General features: G+C 38.3%; 1 protein-coding gene across 14 annotated transcripts in view; it reads left to right on the forward strand.

Annotated features, from left to right (window-relative positions):
- The window catches only part of TDRD5 (tudor domain containing 5), an 87,457-nt gene extending 63,972 nt beyond the window's left edge, over positions 1–23,485 (forward strand). For all 14 annotated transcript variants that reach the window (XM_055582817.1, XM_055582829.1, XM_055582825.1 and 11 more), the window contains exons 14-18: positions 2,162–2,326; positions 8,819–9,001; positions 9,755–9,898; positions 13,607–13,787; positions 18,253–23,485. In XM_055582817.1, the coding sequence (XP_055438792.1) occupies positions 2,162–2,326; positions 8,819–9,001; positions 9,755–9,898; positions 13,607–13,787; positions 18,253–18,500 (921 nt within the window). In that variant the 3' untranslated portion in view covers positions 18,501–23,485. The remainder of the gene's footprint in view (positions 1–2,161; positions 2,327–8,818; positions 9,002–9,754; positions 9,899–13,606; positions 13,788–18,252) is intronic.
- The last annotated feature ends 1,645 nt before the right edge of the window (positions 23,486–25,130 follow it).

Genomic DNA, 25,130 nt, shown 5'->3' on the forward strand with positions numbered 1-25,130 from the left:
CTTGGAGAATTTTGAGCATTACTTTGCTAGCATGTGAGATGAGTGCAATTGTGTGGTAGTTTGAGCATTCTTTGGCATTGCCTTTCTTTGGGATTGGGATGAAAACTGACCTTTTCTAGTCCTGTGGCCACTGCTGAGTTTTCCAAATTTGCTGGCATATTGAATGCAGCACTTTCACAGTATCATCTTTCAGGATTTGAAATAGCTCAACTGGAATTCCATCACCTCCACTAGCTTTGTTGGTAGTGATGCTTCCTAAGGCCCACCTGACTTCAGACTCTAGGATGTCTGACTCTAGGTGAGTGATCACACCATCGTGATAAAAATGTAACAGTGACACGTACTGTACTTGTGCTGTGTGGCAGGCGCTGTTCTCAGTCCTTGCACGTACGAGTTAACTAATCTTCACAACCACTTTACCAGGTTATTTCTTTAAGATCCCCATTTTAGATATATGTAAAGTGATGCACATTAGTAAGTAGTAAGTTAAATGACTTTTCAACAAATGAGCAAATAAATAGACATGTCTTCAAAGTCTCTCATATTCCTCATGGCGATAAGTACTGAGCTAAAAATACAGGTTGGGCTCAGTTTGAGAGTCCCCAAATTTATTTTTTCTGGACATGACAAAGCTTTATTCTTTGAATAAAATACGAAAATATTGTTTTGTAAGTATGTTTTATATATATGACTTTTTAAATTATAGGGATAATGTTATTTTGTTAGTGGACTTGCATTATTAGAAAAGATAAAAAGGAAAGGCTATTTTGCTGTACCCCTGAAACTAACACAACATTGTAAATCAATTATATTTCAGTAAAATTGTTTTTTCAAAAGACCATTTGACTATTGGGAGATTAACCTACTCTGAAAAATGTGTATGAATGTTTACTGCTGCATGTTTAAAGCAGTATCAACATTTTAGATTTCATTTTAGTTTAAAGCTAGTTAAAATTAATTGGGCTTGTTTAACCTGTAAAACTTTCTGAAATCTGAATTTTTGTTAGTTCTTATTACTTAATTAGAACAGTTATGTTTCCTGACTCTTAACTACTGAATTGAATTTTCAGCCTTAAAAGTTTTTAGAATATCTTATCATCACTGTGTTGATGTCTTTAAATAATCATAGTTCAGTCCTAAAAATGAAATAAGGACATCTTTTCTGCAGAGAGATAAGGCCCAAAGCTTCTCTATTGTACCCCAGCCTGTATTTTAACGTATCAAGACTCCCACATGCTATATACACACATAAACCTACCTCTATACACCTTGTTGTTGTTTAGTCACTAAGTCATATCCAGTTCTTTTGTGACCCTGTGGACTATCGCCCACCAGGCTCCTCTGTCCATGGGATTCTCCATGTAAGAATTCTGGAGTGGGTTGCCATTTCTTTCTCCAGGGGATCTTCCCAACCCAGGGATCAAACCCATGTCTCCTGCATTGGCAGACGGATTCTTTACCGCTGAGCCAGCAGGGAAGCCCCTCTGTACACCTGATTCCCTCTAATCCTTGCTTTTCTTTTAGGCATCCTAACAGTTTGATTTATCTCCTTTATTGCATGTTCTCAGACATCTTCCTTCTCCAGTATTATTTTGGTCAATATGACGTCTCTGTGTTGGCGCTACACTGAGGGTTGTGCTGTGATGATCCGATTGTGTATCTTCATGCTGTATTTGAGTTCTTTTAGAGCTGGGCCCCTGTTGCATCCATCTTTATACCCACAGAGCTACCCTGTACACATTACATAATATGTACTCAATAATTGTTAACCTCTGTGTGCATCCTCAGTCGTGTCCAACTCTTTGTGACCCAATGGACTGTAGCCACAGGCTCCTCTGTCCATGGGATTCTCCAGGCAAAAATACTGGAGTGGCTTACCATTTCCTCCTCCAGGGGATCTTCCTGACCCTGGATTGAACCCATGTCTCTTATGTCTCCTGCATTGGCAGGCAGATTCTTAACCACTGCACCACCTGGGAAGCCCTTGGCCTGAACTAATTTAATGGGATGGGAATACCTAGGGTCAGTGCATAAAGTTAGAAAATAATGTTGCATATACATGAACCATAGTGAAAAACTGCCCCCAGAATTTATAGGCGTGTAAATTTTGGAAACAGCGTTACTATAGAAAATAAAATAATTTCTCTTTCTTATCTACTAGCAAGATATTAATGATGAAAAGACTTTCAGTCATCTTGGATCAGTCACCTCAGAGGAGCCTTTAAAGGATTCTAAATTAAATTCTTTGAAAATACAAGATAAGAGCTGTGAAGAAGATCCAAAGTGGTCCATCCCAGAGCTAAAGGATCTGAAAGAAGAAAATGAGGTAGGAGAAGGGGATATAGCTTTTTAAAAATGTAATTAATAAATTAATAAGTGAAGGAGACTGAAGTAAAAGAGCTGTTTATGCCCTATTCATTGTGGTGCCATCAGAGCATCTCCCACAGATGAATTGCAAATTCTTCAGTGATCACCAAGACCAAAGTTTCAGCAATGTAGCCTCAGTCACAAAAAAGAAAAGCCAGTATCTGACTTCTGGGCAATTTTGAAGAATTATGCAGTGATTAGAAAGTAGTATTGAGAAATAGTATTAGGAAGACCCATCAAGAAAAATGTTTGACAGCTCTCTTTGGAGGACATATTTTTAATCAAATGTCCATGTGCTCACAGCTTTTTCTTTTTTTTTTTTTTTAAAATTTTATTTTATTTTTAAACTTTACATAACTGTATTAGTTTTGCCAAATATCAAAATGAATCCACCACAGGTATACATGTGTTCCCCATCCAGAACCCTCCTCCCTCCTGCCTCCCCATTCCATCCCTCTGGGTCGTCCCAGTGCACCAGCCCCAAGCATCCAGTATCATGCATCAAACCTGGACTGGCAACTCCTTTCATACATGATATTTTACATGTTTCAATGCCATTCTCCCAAATCTTCCCACCCTCTCCCTCTCCCACAGAGTCCATAAGACTGTTCTATACATCAGTGTCTCTTTTGCTGTCTCGTACACAGGGTTATTGTTACCATCTTTCTAAATTCCATATATATGCGTTAGTATACTGTATTGGTGTTTTTCTTTCTGGCTTACTTCACTCTGTATAATAGGCTCCAGTTTCATCCACCTCATTAGAACTGATTCAAATGTATTCTTTTTAATGGCTGAATGTTACTCCATTGTGTATATGTACCACAGCTTTCTTATCCATTCATCTGCTGATGGACATCTAGGTTGCTTCCATGTCCTGGCTATTATAAACAGTGCTGCAATGAACATTGGGGTACTCGTGTCTCTTTCCCTTCTGGTTTTCTCAGTGTGTATGCCCAGCAGTGGGATTGCTGGATCATAAGGCAGGTCTATTTCCAGTTTTTTAAGGAATCTCCACACTGTTCTCCATAGTGGCTGTACTAGTTTGCATTCCCACCAACAGTGTAAGAGGGTTCCCTTTTCTCCACACCCTCTCCAGCATTTATTACTTGTAGACTTTTGGATCGCAGCCATTCTGACTGGTGTGAAATGGTACCTCATAGTGGTTTTGATTTGCATTTCTCTGATAATGAGTGATGTGGAGCATCTTTTCATGTGTTTGTTAGCCATCTGTATGTCTTCTTTGGAGAAATGTCTATTTAGTTCTTTGGCCCATTTTTTGATTGGGTCATTTATTTTTCTGGAGTTGAGCTGTAGGAGTTGCTTGTATATTCTCGAGATTAGTTGTTTGTCAGTTGCTTCATTTGCTATTATCTTCTCCCATTCTGAAGGCTGTCTTTTCACCTTGCTAATAGTTTCCTTTGATGTGCAGAAGCTCTTAAGGTTAATTAGGTCCCATTTGTTTATTTTTGCTTTTATTTCCAATATTCTGGGAGGTGGGTCATAGAGGATCCTGCTGTGATGTATGTCAGAGAGTGTTTTGCCTATGTTCTCCTCTAGGAGTTTTATAGTTTCTGGTCTTACGTTTAGATCTTTAATCCATTTTGAGTTTATTTTTGTGTATGGTGTTAGAAAGTGTTCTAGTTTCATTCTTTTACAAGTGGTTGACCAGAGTTCCCAGCACCACTTGTTAAAGAGATTGTCTTTAATCCATTGTATATTCTTGCCTCCTTTGTCAAAGATAAGGTGTCCATATGTGCGTGGATTTCTCTCTGGGCTTTCTATTTTGTTCCATTGATCTATATTTCTGTCTTTGTGCCAGTACCATACTGTCTTGATAACTGTGGCTTTGTAGTAGAGCCTGAAGTCAGGTAGGTTGATTCCTCCAGTTCCATTCTTCTTTCTCAAGATCGCTTTGGCTATTCGAGGTTTTTTGTTTTTCCATACAAATTGTGAAATTATTTGTTCTAGCTCTGTGAAGAATGCTGTTGGTAGCTTGATAGGGATTGCATTGAATCTATAGATTGCTTTGGGTAGTATACTCATTTTCACTATATTGATTCTTCCAATCCATGAACATGGTATATTTCTCCATCTGTTAGTGTCCTCTTTGATTTCTTTCACCAGTGTTTTATAGTTTTCTATATATAGGTCTTTAGATTCTTTAGGTACATATATTCCTAAGTATTTTATTCTTTCCGTTGCAATGGTGAATGGAATTGTTTCCTTAATTTCTCTTTCTGTTTTCTCATTATTAGTGTATAGGAATGCAAGTGATTTCTGTGTGTTGATTTTATATCCTGCAACTTGACTATAGTCATTGATTAGTTCTAGTAATTTTCTGGTGGAGTCTTTAGGGTTTTCTATGTAGAGGATCATGTCATCTGCAAACAGTGAGAGTTTTACTTCTTCTTTTCCAATTTGGATTCCTTTTATTTCTTTTTCTGTTCTGATTGCTGTGGCCAAAACTTCCAAAACTATGTTGAATAGTAATGGTGAAAGTGGGCACCCTTGTCTTGTTCCTGACTTTAGAGGAAATGCTTTCAATTTTTCACCATTGAGGATAATGTTTGCTGTGGGTTTGTCATATATAGCTTTTATTATGTTGAGGTATGTTCCTTCTATTCCTGCTTTCTGGAGAGTTTTTATCATAAATGGATGTTGAATTTTGTCAAAGGCTTTCTCTGCATCTATTGAGATAATCATATGGTTTTTATTTTTCAATTTGTTAATGTGGTGTATTACATTGATTGATTTGCAGATATTGAAGAATCCTTGCATCCCTGGGATAAAGCCCACTTGGTCATGGTGTATGATCTTTTTAATGTGTTGTTGGATTCTGATTGCTAGAATTGTGTTAAGGATTTTTGCATCTAAGTTCATCAGTGATATTGGCCTGTAGTTTTCTTTTTTTGTGGGATCTTTGTCAGGTTTTGGTATTAGGGTGATGGTGGCCTCATAGAATGAGTTTGGAAGTTTACCATCCTCTGCAATTTTCTGGAAGAGTTTGAGCAGGATAGGTGTTAGCTCTTCTCTAAATTTTTGGTAGAATTCAGCTGTGAAGCCGTCTGGACCTGGGCTTTTGTTTGCCGGAAGATTTTTGATTACAGTTTCAATTTCCGTGCTTGTGATGGGTCTGTTAAGATTTTCTATTTCTTCCTGGTCGAGTTTTGGAAAGTTGTACTTTTCTAAGAATTTGTCCATTTCTTCCTCGTTGTCCATTTTATTGGCATATAATTGTTGATAGTAGTCTCTTATGATCCTTTGTATTTCTGTGTTGTCTATTGTGATCTCTCCATTTTCATTTCTAATTTTATTGATTTGATTTTTCTCCCTTTGTTTCTTGATGAGTCTGGCTAATGGTTTGTCAATTTTATTTATCCTTTCAAAGAACCAGCTTTTGGTTTTGTTGATTTTTGCTATGGTCTCTTTTGTTTCTTTTGCATTTATTTCTGCTCTAATTTTTAAGATTTCTTTCCTTCTACTAACCCTGGGGTTCTTCATTTCTTCCTTTTCTAGTTGCTTTAGGTGTAGAGTTAGGTTATTTATTTGACTTTTTTCTTGTTTCTTGAGGTGTGCCTGTATTGCTATGAACTTTCCCCTTAGGACTGCTTTTACGGTGTCCCACAGGTTTTGGGTTGTTGTGTTTTCATTTTCATTCGTTTCTATGCAAATTTTGATTTCTTTTTTTATTTCTTCTGTGATTTGTTGGTTATTCAGCAGCGTGTTGTTCAGCCTCCATATGTTGGATTTTTTAATAGTTTCTCCTGTAATTGAGATCTAATCTTACTGCATTGTGGTCAGAAAAGATGCTTGGAATGATTTCTATTTTTTTGAATTTACCAAGGCTAGCTTTATGGCCCAGGATGTGATCTATCCTGGAGAAGGTTCCATGTGCGCTTGAGAAAAAGGTGAAATTCATTGTTTTGGGATGAAATGTCCTATAGATATCAATTAGGTCTAACTGGTCTATTGTAAAAAAAACACAAAAAAACAGCCAAATGTTTATGTACACACAGCTTAGAGTTCCCCATAACCCCTTCCCCTACATTTCCTATTTCACAGAGCAACCATTTTCATTTCTTTTAACGTCTTCCTTTGGAATATGTCTCTCATTTCTTTCATTAAATTGCATCCTTATATTGTTATTTCCTTATTTTTCAGTTTTAAGCATGTATGGCCTTCCCAGCATGAGAGATGAAGGTTTAGTTCTGTTTCATCTCTTGTCCCCCACCCCAGACAAAAATATCCTTTCTGTTCCTTCATCATCTTACTAATATATCAAACTTTCCATTAGATCACCATTCATTCAATATTTTGTTATTGTGACTCTGTAAATGCTATATACAGTCAAGTAATATGTGATGTCAAGTTTTCCTTTCCTGCATAACTTTTATTTTCTCTGGTGTTAATACTTCTTTCCAAGTGAATATACAGTAAACAATTGACTTTGTACTCAGAGTACTGTCCTGTCAATTTTAATACATGTACAGATTTATGTAACCACCACCATAGTCAGGATGCAGAATGGTCCCATCATCTGAAAAAACTCCCTAATGCTACTCCTTTATAATCACATCTCCCCAAATCCCTAATCCCCTAGCAAGCATTTATGTTTCCCGTCACCATAATTTTACCTTTTCAGGACTGTCCATTAAGTGGAATCATGTGATATGTAACTTCCCAATAGAAGCGTCTTTGATTCAGCATAGTACCTTCATTTAAATCATTGCATGTGTCAGGAGTTCATTTCTGTTGATGATGAGTAGTATGGTGTAGATGTACCACAGTTTGTATATCCATGCATCCATTGAAGACATTATGGTTATTTAATGTATGAATTGATCTTCTATATTTTGGTATGAATAGATCTTTTATAAATATTCATGTATAGGCATTTTAATAAACATAGTCAAGAGTCGGATTGCTGGCTCATGTGGTAAATGTATGCCAGATTTTTTCAGACTGGCTGTATCATTTTGTATTCCTGCCAGCAGTATATGAGTTCCAGTTGCTCCATATCTTATGGGCACTTGATATTGTCAGGAATTTTTATTTTTAGCCATTTTCATGGGTGTGCAGTAGTGGTATCACAGTGTGGTTTTAATCTGCATTTCTCTAATGACTGTGATATCGACCATCTTATCATGTGCTCATTTGCCATCCACATGTATTTCTTGGTGAAATGCCTGTTAAAGTCTTTGGCCCATCTTTTGAATGAGTTGTTTGTTTTCTTACTTTTGGGTTTTGAGTATTCTTTATATGCTCTGGATAGCCCTTTGTCAGATTTGTGATTTTCAAATATTTTCTCCCACTTGTAGCTTCATTCTCTTAATGGTATCTTTCATATAGGAAAGGTTTTTAATCTTGAAAAAGTACATCAGTTTTTTTTTTTTCTTTTATGTACTGTGTTTTCAGTGTCAAAACATCTTGATTTAATTTTAGTATAAGGGGTGAGATTTAGGTTAAGGTTATGGATTTTCAGTGGTTTTAGTGCTATTTGTTGGAAAGACTATGCTTTCTCTGTTGAATTTTAAAATATTTTTTGATGTCATATCTTACATCTTTTTGTTTTAGGTATCTTTTAACTACTTATTGTAGATATAGACAATTTTACTTTCAACTTTCCTACTAGCTTTATAAGTAGTTGATCTGTTACCTTTACCATATGTTTGCTTTTACACATTGAGATTTTTCCTATGATTTTTATATGTCTAGTTGTGATCTTTTCTGCTTTAAGAAGTCACTTTAACATTTCTTGTAAAACTGATGCTAAACCCTTGTAGATTTTTTGATGATGGCCATTCTGACCAGTCTGATGCCTCACTATAGTTTTGATTTGCGTTTCTCTAATAATGAGCAACGTTGAACATCTTTTCATGTGTTTATTAGCCATATGTCTTGTCTTTTTTGGAGAAATGTCTGTTTAGGTCTTCTGCCCACTTTTTGATGGGGTTGTTTGTTTTTCTGGTATTGAGCCTCATGAGCTGACATTAAATGAGTGGCTCTTGTTTTCATTCTCACTTTATACCCTCAATTCTAAAAAAACTTCATAGGAGTAGTTCCTGAATTTTTGCAGTATTTATGGTATAAGTTTGGTTTGCTTCTCAGATTTTCCTCCTAAAAGCTCAGGATTCCACTTTCTCAGGACTACTTAATAAGTTGTCCCTTGTCTGATTTCCTGTATCCAGAACATAGGTGATGTTTTCCCCTCTTATTTCTCTTTGACTGTAAGTTTATACCTTGAATCTATTTCATTTTGGTGCTGTGTCAGAAGGGGAGAACGTAATGAATTGTATATTGAAACTGCCGTCTTTACCCAGAGTCAGGAAAAATTGTAAACCTAAATTTCAAAATGTATTCATATAGGAACAATAAATTAAAGTTTTTCTAATTAATTTAATTAATTAATTTAGTTTTTCTAAATTAAATTTTTTTCCTCATCACCTAGGATGAGATCCCCACTGGAATGCCATGCCTGGAGTCAGTAACCATAGGTGATGATATTTGGGATGAGAACTGGTTACCTTTGCAGGCTAAAATGGGAAAAGAAAGTGATGCTGCCTCCCACTTATTTACCTCAAGCCTTGGTGGAAAGAAACCATATTCATCATGTAAAGAAATACCGCAGAAGGTTAGATCCTTGGGAAAACATGAAGAAAATCATTACTGAAAAAGGAGCTGTCAATGTAATTGTCCAAGCCTCAGAAAAGCTGTACATACTGCATTTCATGCGGATTTCTCAGACAGTAATTCAGAAGAATGCATTTCCTGGCCCCTCCCTCCCTGCAAAGAAGACAGTGTTAGGGATGGAGACAGAATGAAATGGCAGAATAAACCGGACATATTGTGTCTATCTACCCTATCAGTTATTATGATTTTTGTTTTATCGTTGACACCTAGTCAAGGCCTTAGAAACTAGAAATAGAGTGTTTTCCCTAATTTAATTTTTGTTGCGCTCACCTTATAATGTCTGAATCTGAGTGTATTTACTAATATTGGACCCTATATATTTAAATTTTAATTGATTTCCCACTGGCTACCAGGAAGAAGATACATCAACACTTAAGTTTCTGCTTGTTATTTGTGCCATTTTAATACTGAATGATTAGAAAAATCATCTAGCCATGAAAAATGTACTCAAGCTGATACTACAAACAGCATCATACTTATTTTTATGAGATCTGTGTATTCAGAGGAATTCAGTGTGTTGGGTATGGACCAGTAAAGCAAGAGGGAAAACTCACATTGATATTAGAAAGTTAATATCTTTTCTTGTTCAGTTAGTACCTACCTCCTTGCCTTTACCTTGCCCAGGTTATTCTCCATATGAATCACGTGGCACTATATCTCCGTTTAGTGTTGCAGTATTTTTTTTTCTCTGTAGGATTGGTGTTTTTCTACACCCAAAGATATATGGGATGATTCATGGCAGCCTTCAGGCCTTATGAATGGAATGAAAGTAGAAGTTCAAATACCAGAAGGACTGGGTGCTCAGGAAAAACATATTGACACAACCAGGATTCAAAAGGTAAGTGTCTAATGAGTGTTACTGTGACAAGTTTTTTATGAGGAAGTGCTTTCAGTTTTAGAAGGTGAGATTCTGGTGAATGATCCCTCTCTCAGCATTTGGTAGACTACATATACGTAAAAATGTATGTTTATTTAAAAATTAATTTCAGTTATCTTACTATAGTTATTCATCTCTCCAGAAGAAAATTCTGAGCCTAGAATTAGAAGATTGATTAAACATTAGGGATAGAGAAAAACAAGTATTTTCACTTAGCCATACATTTTAAGTTCTGTATCTGCCCAATCATCTAGGCTAGTTTTTTCTTTTTTGTTGCTTTAGTGGAAAGCACTAATCCTGGAATAAAATCCATTTGTTTTGTGTTTCTCAAATATTTTATGAGCATCCTGAAAATAGAAGGACAACTTGTGTGAATCATGAAATTTGGCTAATGGTCTCTGTACTTTTGTGCAGTACACTGAAAATGAAGGACTTCATGTCTAGACTTGTTAAAAAAGCAGAGTTGTGGACGATGAACTTTCTAAGTGATATATTTTCTGCAGAATGTGATTACTTTGCATGAGATTATTGATAAAGTATGCTGTATTACATAAAACAGTCTGTTCCATAAATGTAGGTTTCTTAAAGCACAGTTTTAAGTTTTAGTTTTTAATTTTAATTTTTAAAATTAAATTTTTAAAATTAAAATTAAAAATAAAATTAAAATTAGTTTTAAATTTAAATTTTTAATTTAGTTTTTAGTTTTAAGATAAAGTTTTTTGTTTTGTTTATCCATGCATCAGCTGATGAACATTTGCGTTATTTCTGCTTTTCTGCTATTATGAATAATGCTGCTGTGACGTGTGTGTATGTGTTTCTACGTGGATGTATGTTTTCAGTTTTCTTAGGTATAGACCCGAGACTTGAATTACTAGGTTCTGTGGTAATAAATCTAGGCTCACTCCCCCCACCCCCAGTGGCTCAGCATTAAAGAATACACCTGCAGTGTAGGAGACACAGGAGATGTGGGTTTGATCCTGGGTTGGGAGGATCCCCTGGAGACTACCCACTCCAATATTCTTGCCTGGGAAATCCCATGGACAGAGGAGCCTGGTGGGCTACAGTCCATGGGGTCATGAAGAGTAGGTCATGACTGAAGCAACTAAGCGTGCGCACATGCACACAAACACACACACACACACACGTGGTAACTCTATGTTTAGTATTTGGAGGAACTGCCAGACCGTTCCAAGCAGTTGCACCATTTTATATTCCCACCAGCAATCTAAAAGTGTTCAAATTTGGTCCACATCTTTGCCAACACTTGTTATTATCTAATTTTTTAAATTATAGCCATCCTAGTGGGCATGAAGTTTTATGTTATTGTGGTTTGGGGCTGTGCTTTTGATTACATATGTTAATGTTTTATAAATCATGAACATATTTCTTGGAAGTTGCCACTAACCTCTGGTTCCATAAGGGTATATTTTCAGACAACGGTGAAGGAGTTTTTCATTGATAACTATAGAGCGAGAATCTGGCAGAGCAATGCATCTTGAACTGCAGTGTTCATAGTGATCACCTGAGAACTTTGTGAGACTGCAGATTCTGATTGAGCAGATCTGGGCTGGGGACTAAAGCTCTCCATGTCTTACAAGCTTACAGGTGATGCTGACGCTGCTTGGTGGTGAAGCACACTTTGAACAGCAGTGCTCTACACTGCTCTTAACTTTTCACTTACGTGCTTAAACTGACCACAGGTGCTTGCTTTCATAGTGGCATACAAATTTAGTAGGCATTCACCTGTGTTCTTTTCTTTTTTTCAGAGTGAAAGTGTCAGAATGCATCTTAAATGTGTTTTAGCAATTTGTCTTTCTTCAAAATCATATTTATCAGGAAAGGAAACAGATACAGCTTGTAGAAAACTATTTCTGATTTTGACTGAAGGGAATGGTAACCCACTCCAGTATTCTTGCCTGGAGAATTCCATGGATAGAGGAGCCTGGTGGGCTGCAGTCCATGGGGTTGCAAAGAGTCGAACACAACTGAGCAATTAACACATACTTTCACACACTGCTAAAAATAGTCAGCAGGGCTTAGTGTAAAAACACTTGCCTGGGAAGTCTATAATTTAGAGCTTAATCTTTACCACAAGTTTGAGCAAGTTCCCTTTTGGGGCCTTAGTGTATCCATCTGCAAAAACTGATTTTGACTAATGTTCTTTCCAGCCATAAAAGCTTATCATATTAATGTTTACTTAATTATCATCAAAGCTTCATTTTAAGAGAGAATAAACTTAAAGGGTAACTAAAGCACATGTGTGAAGTTGCATAAATTAAGCAAAAATTTGAATCCAGGTCTTTGCTTTCCTGAAGTAGCATATTATATGGTAAGGTAACTATGTGGGCTTTAGGAGATTTCATTTTTGCTGCCCACAAAAAGAAGCACAGCCATTTGTATATAATGTAATTGTATAAGCCATATCCTTGCCTGCCATGTTTAAAAATGAACAAGGTTTTTTGTCATGGAAGAGAAAAGGAAAGCCAACTGATATTGAATGTCTTAACACACCAGTCTAAAGAACATATAAAGCTACATTTTCTATTCGTATAATTTTTACTCGTATAACATTTTTTACTCGTACGTATAACAGTTTACTCTAGGCAGATCCCCAGACCCTAAGCCACTTATGTGGGTTTATTATGGCAGCTCCTAATGAGGCCCGAGAGTTGGTGATGGACAGGGAGGCCTGGCGTGCTGTGATTCATGGGGTCGCAAAGAGTCGGACACGACTGAGCGACTGAACTGAACTGAACTGAATGAGGCCCACCTAGTTGTGTTAATGCCGGTTGCTGTCACTTTATCTTCTAATGCCAGTTAGAAGATAAATGGTCTGAGTCACCCTGGACTGTAACTATTTCAGCAATGCTCTGTAGGAAGATATAGGATGCATCGATTAAAACTTGGCACTTCATTCACTTTAGCCCAAATTGAGGCTTTGTTTGGGGATTCCATCTTTTCCTCTCAAACCTTGGTTCTTAGTATTCCATTTTGTCAGTTCTCCTGAGGAGCCTTCCTTTAAAGCCGTTGTGTTCTCCTAGCGTCTTGTTGGTGCTGCAGACGCAGTTAATGCCTCCTTCACAGGCACCTACAGGCCAGGTTCTGTTTCTCTAGCTGAGAACCATGAGCTCTTCAGGGACAGGCATCGTATCTACTGGGGTGGTGTGATGGAGCAGGGAGTGCATAGGCGAGCCTGAGTTTGTATCTCTGCCTGTCCCTTACTGGTTGACACTGGATAACTTGCTCCGCCTCTTGCAAAAAGCATTCTGCTAAGTGAGAGAAGCCATAATACAGAAGACACAATGACACCTAAACTAGAAGAACATTTTGATGTTTCAGCGAAGAAACATGTGCCAACCGCCCAGCACTGTGCCTGACACTGAGTGCTCAGTGCATGCCATTTCTCTCCGTTTCCTGCCATTTTCCCCTGGCTGTGCATAGCAATCCTGAGTACCAGGTTTGCTCATGATACGTGTTCAGTAAGCACTTCTTAAATTCATGGTCCCTCAGTTAGAGAAGGACTTATTTTCCAGAGAGTATCTAGACTCTTAAAAGTAGGGAGTTTTATTTATGATATGAAAATATTCTTTTGTATATAAATGAGGAAACGAAACAGTTCTTACTGTTAAATTAACAGTGACTTTTAATGCTTTTGCCCCAATTCTGTAGCAATCAAATGTCACGAGTGCCTCAGATTCTCCCGCGTTGCCCAAACTGGAGGAGTTCTACATCTCTCTCATCCAGTCACAGCAGTCAGCAGAAGGCAGCCAGTTTGAGCCTAGCAACATTCAGACTCCACCAAAGCAAATTCAGCTGTCCTCAACTCCCACATTGGTCAATTCTGGGCCAGGTAGGTTCACAGACAATTGACAGATGCAGTGGTTTGCCGTGTTGCTGAAAACCTTGATTTATATTTTTCAGAACATTACTTGAAAAATTATAAACGTTAGCATTTGTCTCAAATCCTCGTGTTATTTTTTTGGACTTAGTTCTTCCTTTTTACTTTGCCACTTTTCCTTTTTTCTGCAGTTTGGGGAGATGGTCAGGTTTATGCACCTTAAAGCCTGCCAGCTTTTAAGTATGAAATTCTGTGAGTTCTGACAGATGAGTACAGTCTTGTAGGCAGCACTGCAGTTATGATAACAGAGCGTTTTTGTCAGCTGAAAAGCTTCATGTGTCTTTGCAGTGATTCCCTCTTACTCCTCGTCTCATTGGCTTTCTAGAATTTCTTATAAAGGAAATCATAGTATGTAGTTTTTATGGCTGCCTTCTTTCATTTAGCACAGTGTTTTAGAGATTCATCTATGTTGTCGCCAGTGTCTAATGTTTTTTCTTATTTATTGCTGAGTAGTACACAGTAGTATGGCCATACAACAGTTTGTTTATCTGTTGACCAGATGATGGATTATTTCCAGACTTGGGTCATGAATAAAACTGCTGAGAATGTTCAGCTCTTTGTGCAGACATGTATTTTTTATTTCTATTCATTAAGTACCTAGGAGTGGAATTGCTGGGTCATATGCTGCCTGCATGTTTAGCTTTTTAAGAACTGTCAAAAGGTTTTCCAAAGTGACTGTGCCATTTGGTAATTCACATCAGCAATGTACTTGATTGTTGATTGCTTTGTAATCATGCCAACATACTATATCTCCAATCTTTTCAATTTTCCCAGTTTAGTGGATGTGTAGTGGTATCTTACTGTGGTTTTAATTTACACTTCCCTATTTACCAGTGACGTTGACTGTGTTTTCCTGTGTTTATGTGCCATTTGAATTACCTGTTCAAGTATTTGTGCATTTCTATTGGATTATGTTTTTATTGGCTTGTAAAAATTCTTCATTCTAGACACAAAACCTTTGTCAGATGCTTATATTGCAAATATTTCCAGGTATATGGCCTGAGTTTTCATTTCCTTAACAGTGTTCTTGGAAGAGCAAGTTTTCCTTTTGATAAAATCAGATTTGTTAATTATTTTTTCTTTATGGTTTGAACTTTTTGCGTCCTATTTAGAAATCTTTCCTAACTCAAATAATTAAGACTTTCTCTTACAAAAGTTCTGTAGTTTTAGGTCTTACGTTAGGTCTGTGATCCAGTTGTTAATTTTTATATGTGGTGTGATATAAGGATCAATGCTTATTTTGATTGCATATAAATATTCAGTTGTTCCAGTATGATTTATTGAAAAGGCAGTTCTTGCTCCATTTAACTGCCTTGATGTCTTTGTCAAAAGCCAATAAGTTGTGTACGTGAGGGTCTGTTTCTTGACTTTAATTGTGTTCTCCTGCGATTATGTCTGCCTTTATACCCCTGTCTTGATTTCTGTGGCTTTATAATAAGTCTTGAAATGATACAGATTTGTTCGTTTTTTTTTAAAATTGCTTTGGCTATTCCAGGTCATTTTCTATATGAATTTTAGGATTAACTTAGTTTCTACAGAAAGCCTGCTAAAATCTTTATTGAGATTTAAAAAAAAAAATCTCTAGATTAATATGGGGAGAAGTGACGTGTTAACAGTATTGAGTTTTCTTATCTATGAGCATAATATAACATTTTCTTGTTCTGTGCTTAATATGTTCTTTTCCTGTCTGGTGTATTTTTCATCTCAGAAGTTCAATTTATAATCTTTAGGGTTTTTTTTTTTTTTGTATCTTCCCTCTTTCTCCTCTGCATGCTCATCATTCACTTCTTGAATACTTTGAGTGTTCTTGTGACAGCTGTTTTAACACCTTATCTTGTGATTCAAGCATATGTATCATTTTTGCATTCTGTCATCTGTCATTTCTGAACTGGCTTCTACTGAATGGTTTTTATCTTGATCACAAATCATATTTTTCTGCTTTTTTGCACATCTGATAGTTTTTTATTAGATGGCAGGTACCGAATTACACGTTGTTGACTGAATGACTGAATCTCTTTTTCTTCTCTCTTTCCTTCCTTTCTTCCCTCCCTCCCTGCTGTCTATATAGTACCTGTCTATCGTTTGGGGGTAATTAAATCATCTGAAATGGATTTGATTATTTCTGCATTTATTTTAGATTTCATTAGGCTGATTAGAAAAGCCTTTAGTCTGTCGGCCCTGCTAGGCAGTACCTTTCTGAGGGTATTGATGGGACTTGATGTACTACAGGTGTCTTTACACTGTAGCTGCTGGGAACACAAAACGTTTTGCCCCAGCATAAACTGGAGTGATTTTTCTGCCTACTCCTTTCAGATAGGTTTTCTCCCTGGCCTTGGTGGCTTTCTCACAGGCATGAGCCAGGTCACTTCCCAGCCTAAGAGTGGAGCCAGATCACTTCCCAGCCTAAGACTGAAAGCGGCCTTTCTGCAGGTCTCCAGCTGCTTCTTTCCCCATAGCTAGCTGCCTTTGCACTTGTACTCCCCCCCCCACGGATTCCAGCCACCTTTGTTGTTGTTTAGTCACTAAGTCGTGTCCGACTCTTTGCGGCCCCATGGACTGTAGTCGTTCAGGCTCCTCTGTCCTTGGCCTTCTTGAATTCCAAGCTCTGTCTTCTTAGTGCAGTGAGACCTCCAGGCTCAGTGTGGACTCTCCCTCCCTGTACTTCAGCCTGGACTTTATCTTGACAGTGAACTCAGGCGCTCCTAAAGCTTACTCCATTTGTTTCCCATTTCTCAGAGATTGCTGTCATATAAGCTTGTTGGTCAACGTCTGAGAGCCATTGTTTTATTTATGTTATCCAGTTTTCTACTTGTTTAAAGCAAGAGATATTGCTTTTCAATCCCTGTTAAATTAGCATCATGTCTGGAAGCTGAAGTTTTGTTGCACTCCTAAATTCTTTCACGTGTCCCTGCTTTCATATTTTTATACCTTTTAAAATCTGAACTCATCAACGGCTTCACGTAAAACCCATTATTTCACTAGGATTCACCATCTCTTTTTCACTTCAGTGGGCATTAATGATAGTCTTGTGTTCAGAGTTTTACTTTTTAGAATACCCTGTCAAATTCTCCTTAATTTATCACAAACGTATGGCACATATATCACACGCCTAGTGCACTAGATGTTAAAGATAGAAAGATGGATAGGATATTAGATTGTGCCTGCTTTTTCTGAGTTTTTTTGAAGTCTGTTATTTTAGGGTCTAGAGCAGTGCTTTTCGGAATGTAGTCAGCGTAGCAGCACTTGTCTGTGAAGCATTTGTGATGATGGACAACACAGTAGCACTTCACTTAGCTCACCTAGGTTTTCTTTCCTAAAGCAGGACTTTCTTGAAGAAAGCAGTGTGTTGGCTTAGGTGCCGGCACCAGCTCCTCCCATTGTAGGCAGGTAACAAACAATTCATAGGCCAGCTCCTTCAGTAGCCCTGGTCCAGAGTACACACACGAGGTGCCTCGTAACCTCCTCTTTGCTCTTAGGACCTCTTGGCATTGGAGTTCCCAACACACCGCTTCCTTCAAGAAAGTCCTGCTTTAGGGGAAAAAAACCTAGGTGAGCTAAGTGCAGTGATACTGTGTTTTCCATTATCACAAATGCTTCATAAACAAGTGCTGGTATGCTGACTACATTCCAGCAATTTGTCTCATGGAAAACACCCTTCTTCTTAGTTAAACTAATTCCCAAGAAATTCTTTTTATGGCTGACAACTGGTTTTTTGGAATTTCTTAGCAAACACAGTCTTGTTCAGTTTTGTTTTTACACCAGCAGATGTGGAATTGGAATGACTTTGGCAATAGAGAAGGCCTATGGGACACTATTTTGCTCACTGCTGGAAGGAAATAGGAGAGCTTAAGGATTCTTTCCTGGAATTGGAATTATATCCAGTTTATTTTTATGATGTCCTCGAAAGAGATCTCCCCTTCCTTGTTCACAAGTACATGTTTTTCCTCTCATCTCTGACCTCACTTTGACCTTCCTCCTCCTTTGATCTCACACTGACAAGAATTTATCTTGATGCATGATCCCCCCATCTTCATTTCCTTTCCATTGTTGACTGGTTTCTGAGCTTCATTCTCTCTTGATTTGCCATTGGTAATTTCACCACCTAACCTTAAGATGGGGTTTCCTTGGTGGCTCAGTGGTAAAGAGTCTGCCTGCCAATGCAGGAGACGTTGGTTCAATTCCTGGGTCAGAAAGATCCCCTGGAGAAGGAAGTGGCTACCCTCTCCTGGAAAATCACTTGGACAAAGGAGCCTGGTGGGTTACAGTCCATGGGATTGCAGAAGAGTCAGATGACTTAGCAATTCAACAATGACAACAACAACAGATCATAAGATTGTTGTAACAGGTGTTAGTAAAGATGTAGAATGGGAGAGTGTGAGGACCTCCTGAAAAGACCTTTGTTTTCTTTCTTTTTCAGTGGAAGGCTCCCCAGAGAGCCTAGAGAATGAAGATTTTTCTAGTAGCTCTGCTATTACAGTGTTCAAAGATACAAGTCAGGGAGCCGTGGACCAGCTCTCTTTGATTTTGTCTCCCGAGCACCAGATTTCTCAGAAGTTCTACATTCCTCGAAGCACAGCCACTGCTGCCTTAGGAGCTGCCGCAAGGCTCGCCACATCCAACAGCCTCCTGCACTGGTACCCCAGTGTGAAAAAGATGGAAACATGAGGGCCGTGGGGAGGAAAAGGTCAACCAGAGGCTTAGGGTGTGATGCCTTCCCAAGTCAAACCAAGAAGAGGTATTGAGACAAAAACAGTGTTTTGTTGACTAAGTTTCAAGACCAAGTTGGTGCCTTTGTCTTTCTGTGCAGCCCTTTGTTAGCTTTGTTATGCTCACAGTCCCCTTTGTTGTGTAAGTATTGATTTCTAATATTCATTATCATTTTCATTGATGATGTTTATTTTTCTTAGAGTTTTGTTCGCCTTTGTTCAATGTAGAAGTTTAAAGGACTTTTTAGTTTCTGTGTTTCTATAAATGTTTTTCTTGTATATATCAAGACTGATAAATGTAAGCTGAAAAACTAATGTTTTGTGATCCATACTTAGCAAAAAATTGTCACAGCTCTGTCTCCAGAAAGCGGATGACTGACTTTTAAGGCTGCTTTTCCTCATTTGAAAACTTCTATACCATAGAGAGAATCTACGGCTCCGATCTTCGGCGTCATTAATTCTTTGAAATACTAGGATCACTAAGAAAATCCACACCATGAATCTTTGGTCATGTGAACCCTTTTACATTAAAAAAAAAAAAAAGATGAAGCTGTCTTTCAGTGTAGGCAGTTTCGTGAAGACTTAACAAGAAAATTAGAGACCAGTTGTTGAAACTGAGCTGAGCCATCTCAGTCATCATAGTTCTCTGGCGCCTTAATGTAACAGTAGCTAAACAGTGGTATTGTTTAAGCATTTATAGGGCATGCATTTATAGAGCACTTGTGAAACACTCAGTCATGTCTAACTCTTTGTGATCCCATGGACTGTATAGCCTGCCAGGCTCCTCTGTCCATGGAATTCTCCAGGCAATAATACTGGAGTGGATAGCCATTTGTCCAGGGATCTTCCCAACCCAGGGATCAAACCCAGGTCCCCCTCATTGCAGGCGGATTCTCTACCATCAGAGCCACCAGGGAAGCCTGCGTTATAGAGCATGATCTTCTCTGAAGTCCAACTTATTATAGGAAATTCTGTTCAGCTGATAGTGTAAACCATCAGGAGAAAAGACTGAAAGGCGAAATTAAAGAATGTGAATGATACCAAGTTCTTTGTGGTAAAATACAAGACTTATCCCCAAATTAAGAAAAAAATCCAATACAGAAGCATTTCTTAGTGGTAAAATCAGAGAAGGAGGTGTGACTTACTGGCCTGCTGCATATGACTAGATCCTCACCCTCCTAGCCCCTCTTCTAATGCCTCTGCTTTGACATTAAGTGGCAGAGCTGGCTCCTAGTTCCTTTCTTTCCTCCTACAATAAGGAATGTCTCCTCTATTCTGCTCAGTCAGCCAGCAAAATGTCTATTGAGGAAGGGGGTGAAATGAGAGTAAATATCAGGGTACATTTAAATGTAGAGTATTAATGGTTAAAACTTCTTTCTTAGGATGAAGTGATCATGAAACAAACCCAAAGTCTCTTAACTGCTGAGTGTTTTGGTTTAAAAACCTTAGAGCATTTTTAATGCGGTAAAAATTTCAAATCCAGATTCACCTTTCAGTTCAGTTCAGTTCAGTCGCTCAGTCGTGTCCAACTCTTTGCGACCCCTTGAATCACAGCACGCCAGGCCTCCCTGTCCATCACCAACTCCCGGAGTTCACTCAAACTCACGTCCATCGAGTCAGTGATGCCATCCAGCCATCTCATCCTCTCGTCCCCTTCTTCTTCTGCCCCCAATCCCTCCCAGCATCAGGGTCTTTTCCAATGAGTCAACTCTTCGCATGAGGTGTCCAAAGTATTGGAGTTTCAGCTTCAACATCAGTCCTTCCAATGAACACCCAGGACTGATCACCTTTAGGATGGACTGGTTGGATCAATTCTAATATATCTATATCAATGATGGTATGCTAATTAACCAAAAAAATGTAATCTGGAAACATCACTGATAGTTGACCCAGATAGAACAGGTTTCCCATTTGGGTTTTTGGGGTTTTGTATCAGATACCTTTAATGCAGAAGGCAGTCGAAGAGTTATATGGAGGGTCAATAAACAGTTAAAGATCACTTTGACAGTTAAATGTCATATATGAGACTCGACTGTGATATGAACTGGAACAGCTGTTTTTCATATAAGTTTATGTAATTATGCACAATTTGTTTCTAAAGAAGAAAACTCATTTTGAATGATTGTTCAGAGAAAAAGGCAAGTTTGAGTTCTACTCTTCACTTCTCCAGATGGACAGTCACTGGGTTCCAGGCAGAGTGAATCTGGTAGAAGCAGTCTTTACATATTTAGTATGTCAGGTTGTAACTCTCTGCTGCTGCTAAGGCATGTCAGTTGTGTCCGACTCTGTGCGACCCCATAGACGGCAGCCCACCAGGCCCCCCTGTCCCTGAGATTCTCCAGGCAAGAACACTGGAGTGGGTTGCCGTTTCCTTCTCCAATGCATGAAAGTGAAAAGGGAAAGTGAAGTCGCTCAGTCGTGTCCGACTCTTAGCGACCCCATGGACTGCAGCCTACCAGGCTCCTCTGTCCATGGGATTTTCCAGGCAAGAGTACTGGAGTGGGTTGCCATTGCCTTCTCCGAACTCTCTGTGCTGCTGCTGCTAAGTCACTTCAGTCGTGTCCGACTCTGTGCGACCCTGTGGATGGCAGCCCACCAGGCTCCTACCTCCCTCGGATTCTCCAGGCAAGAACACTGGAGTGGGTTGCCATTTCTATAACAGCACAAAACTACCAGCAAGAACCCTGCCAACACTGGGTAACCTGATGGCGACTAATTTTACACTTTGCCAGTTAGATGGGGATTATGGAATCATTGTGTTATTAAGGCTCTTCAGAATAATTTGCAAATGACCAAATCATTTAGCCAGAGCTATCTCAAACTAATGAGTGTCAACACACTTTGACTGAGGCCTGTTGAGTAATGAATAGTTAAGATCTTATTTAAATTAGAAGAGTGAAGGAATGAACCTTTGAGAGGCTTGTACAGTTTGACTACTTGACTTTGACTAAGACAGCCAATCTGCCAATATGTTTCCCTACCTTCTCCCATAAGGTGGGCTTTGTTTAGTGGGTAACTGAAGTAGCTCAAAGCATCAAATTTAATAGATCATTTGAAAATGAGTAAATAGGTTTCTGTATATGGGCAGGAGTAGCAGTAAGAAATGTTGAAAAGATAGGGAAATGCTCATGGTTTAGGGTTAATTGTATTTTATTGTCAAAAGATGGGTTGACTACACTTAGAAAAACCACCGTCCCCTCCCCATGTTTTAGGTGTTAAGGTTAATCTAGTAGAAGTAGTGGCAGTCCCCAAGGAATGTTAAGTGGGCAGTGGGGGCCTGAGGTATGTATTGAGGGCATGGGGGGTTGAGAACACACAGGAGAATCCTGGTCATAAACGCCTTAGGTTAGAAAAGAGAGTGGCTTTACTGTTAGCCACTCAGGTTTTAACTCCAGTGGCTTGTAGTCAGCACCCCTCTCCTGTCCAGAAACACATCATGGGAAGTCAAAAGAAGCCCATGCCAGCTGCACCAAACCATGCCTTTTCCCTCTCACTCTCACACATTTGAGATGCCAATTGTCTGTTTCAAGGCATGGGGATGACTAGAGACTTCTGCCTGCAGTCAGGCATGTCTAGCCTAAAGACTTTGTAGGATTTTGATGTAGAAAGGACGTCAGATAAGGAAATTTGAAACCTAGACCAACTGACTTGCCTGTGGTCACACAGCTTAAATTCCCATGTCCGCTGACTCCTAGCTCAGGGAGCTTTCCACGGGAGAAGAGTGCAACACCATCTGTGTCATATCAATGATTTGATGCCAGAAAACATAGTTTGGTACTTACGTCCAAATGAATGGTGGTTCTGATAGGTAGCTGAGCAATCCCTGGTGTTGGTGGGGAAAGAGGTTGATCTACAAAGGTATCATGTTCTTCATTGTATATAGCTTAAATAACAGTGGGCCAGTTCTGCAGCTGAAGAATCTGGACAGGGACATCTTTGGGGATGAGAAACTAAAATCTTACAAAGCAGTCCTTCTGAGACTTCCTATTAGCATCTGTACTAGGTAGCAAGGCCTTTCTAACAAACTTTTGGTATCTTTTCAGAATTAAATTTGTTGTATTTATATGTACAGTGCTACATTGTTCATAATTTTGCAGGAGCCATCACCAAGACATTTAAAAGATTTCATTTCCTACAGTCCATTCAAATTATGACGTTTTCCAAGATGTCAGCGAAGGTGCCTATTAAATAAATTTGTCCACATACTTTGAACGCAACCCTATTCGTAACAGCTAGGTGTCATTTGTCTCAGTCACCAGTCAGCAGAGTAAGTTCTTGGTGTCACAAGCCTTTTGGAACCAGAATACCTTAATCTTTGCTGTTCTTCACACCATGGTAGACAGAAATTATTTTAGCTTTTCAGTCGAGGACTTCTTTAATATTAGAATCATCCTGTACCACTTTTCCATGAAATTGAGTGTTTGGTGTACCCCAAAACTGAGTACAGAACTTGTTCACAACTAAATTTTCTTGGTTATAAGTATAAATTTCAGGATATGCTTTTATTTTTCTGTTTGGTATAAACTTCGTTTTATATTTCTGTTACTTTTTTTAGTATTTTTTAATTTATGGAAAATGGTTATATAGGAACCAGTGTTTACTTGGTTATTATTTCTGGTGCAGTTTAGATAAAAATTTGATGAGGAAACCAAGATATAACTCTCTGCCCTCTTAACTTCTGTTACAGAACTCATGGGAAGTTATTGGGCTCAAAGAATTATGATCAGCCTAATTCTTGGAGTTTGAAATAGAATTTTGTTTGATTTATTTAAATATTTATGAAGTTGGAATTTGTTTTGTCAAAAAATGTTGAGGTGTTTTTTTGTGCTTTTTGTTGTGATGATTCTGCAGGAATGAAAATTTCACTTAAATATGTGACCTAAAGAACTTAATTGAGTACAATGCAAAGTTCCATTATACAGTAAAAGCAAAGATTTGACATTCTTCTTGACTAAAATGTTTGTCTTCATTTTGGGCACGACCTCTGTATTCTTCACATACTTTGACTTCTGTGAACCTTTGCTATCCTGTAGCTAAATACCTTAATTCCATGAAATTGGAGATTCATTCACACTGGAGCCTTTTAAGTACTTGGCAGCTACTCAAAGACTTGTTTTCTTTCTCTTGTTCACAGCAATGTTATCGAATCTTTGTACATTGTCTCCCAGTTTCTTAGATGCTCTCTGGGGACTATTCCACACGCTGAACACCAAACCTCATCCCATCCTGCTGTGACTGGGGTTCAGTGCTGTTTCCGTCACTTCCTGCATTTCCTGATTCCGCGTACAGAAACTTTCCTGCTGCAGCTCTTCTGCCTGGAGCATAGTGTTTCCGGGTACTTCTCAACTCCATGTAGGCGATGTCTGGAACAAACTCTTCCTTAACCTGTCATTCCACGGGACCATAGTAGAAACCAAAGACTGAGCTCAGTTCATTTCTTACTGCAGCAAAGGACTTCTTGACAAAAGTATCCTGTTACTACAGTACTGTTACTCATATGTTCTGATAAAAAAAATCTCTTCTCATGGCCATATATATGACAATACCTGTCAATTAAGTGACTGTATATGTAACATTTAGACTACTATTAGGCAAAATGGATTGTTTTGCCTAATTGTTCCTTATTTTGCCACAGATTGTTCCTTATTTCCTCCTCATGATACCTTCCTCCTAATGGATGCAGGTCTTTGCCTAGAGGGATGAAACTTCAGCAGACATGTCACAAGTTTATCCTCTCTTTTTTGAATTTTAAAAGCAATAACTTCTCTTGTACTGATCAGGAGTGGGACAGAGGCCTGTCAAATTGTACCTCTTAAATGTCTCATTAGTCCTGGTTCTCTGTAGAGTTATTGAATTGAGAGAAGAGGGGTGGAACTTTACTATAATCAAGTGATAACATCCTTCTTATGCCTCACATTGTAGGCAGTGGAACATCTGTTTATGATCAAGTAGAATGTTTTTCAACAACCTTTTCTGCAGTTGATGCAGATTTATCTTTGATAAACTATTTGAACTCAGAAACTTAACTCCACCAAAACTTTTTGGTCTTCATTTACTTTCTACATGGAATTGATGCAACAGTTGACTTTATCCAGATTGATAAGGCTCAGTAAAGTTTCCTCAAAACATGAATTAAGAGAAAAAGTGTGAGTTTTACAATAAAGGCCAAAATCAATTCTAGCAAACATCATGGAATTATCAATAAACCTGCATTCTGTATGGGCTTTGCTTAGAATCACTTCAGATTTACAAAGTTATTCAACATTCAATTCTTGGTATGAATTCTAGAGTTTTGTGGAATTTTTATCAAGTCTTCTAAGTTGAACGAAATTAATGCTCAGTGAGGCTTCTTTGTTCTTATACCAGATCGTAAGTATGGAATACTCTTGAGACATAGTTTTATTAAAGACTATTTGAACAACTTGGCAAAATCATGTTTGATGTGAATGTAATGTTTAAGAATTTCCGATTTTTATATGCTATGTATCACTGATCCCTAACCTTTTATGGGGTTATTAACTTTTGTCAAATACTGAGAACTATCCAGTGTCAGGAGTGTCTGACTCTGTGACCCCATAGAGTTCTCCAG

The sequence above is a fragment of the Bubalus kerabau genome, chromosome 5 (genome assembly GCF_029407905.1).
Source record: "Bubalus kerabau isolate K-KA32 ecotype Philippines breed swamp buffalo chromosome 5, PCC_UOA_SB_1v2, whole genome shotgun sequence".
In the NCBI taxonomy this organism is placed as follows: domain Eukaryota; kingdom Metazoa; phylum Chordata; class Mammalia; order Artiodactyla; family Bovidae; genus Bubalus; species Bubalus kerabau.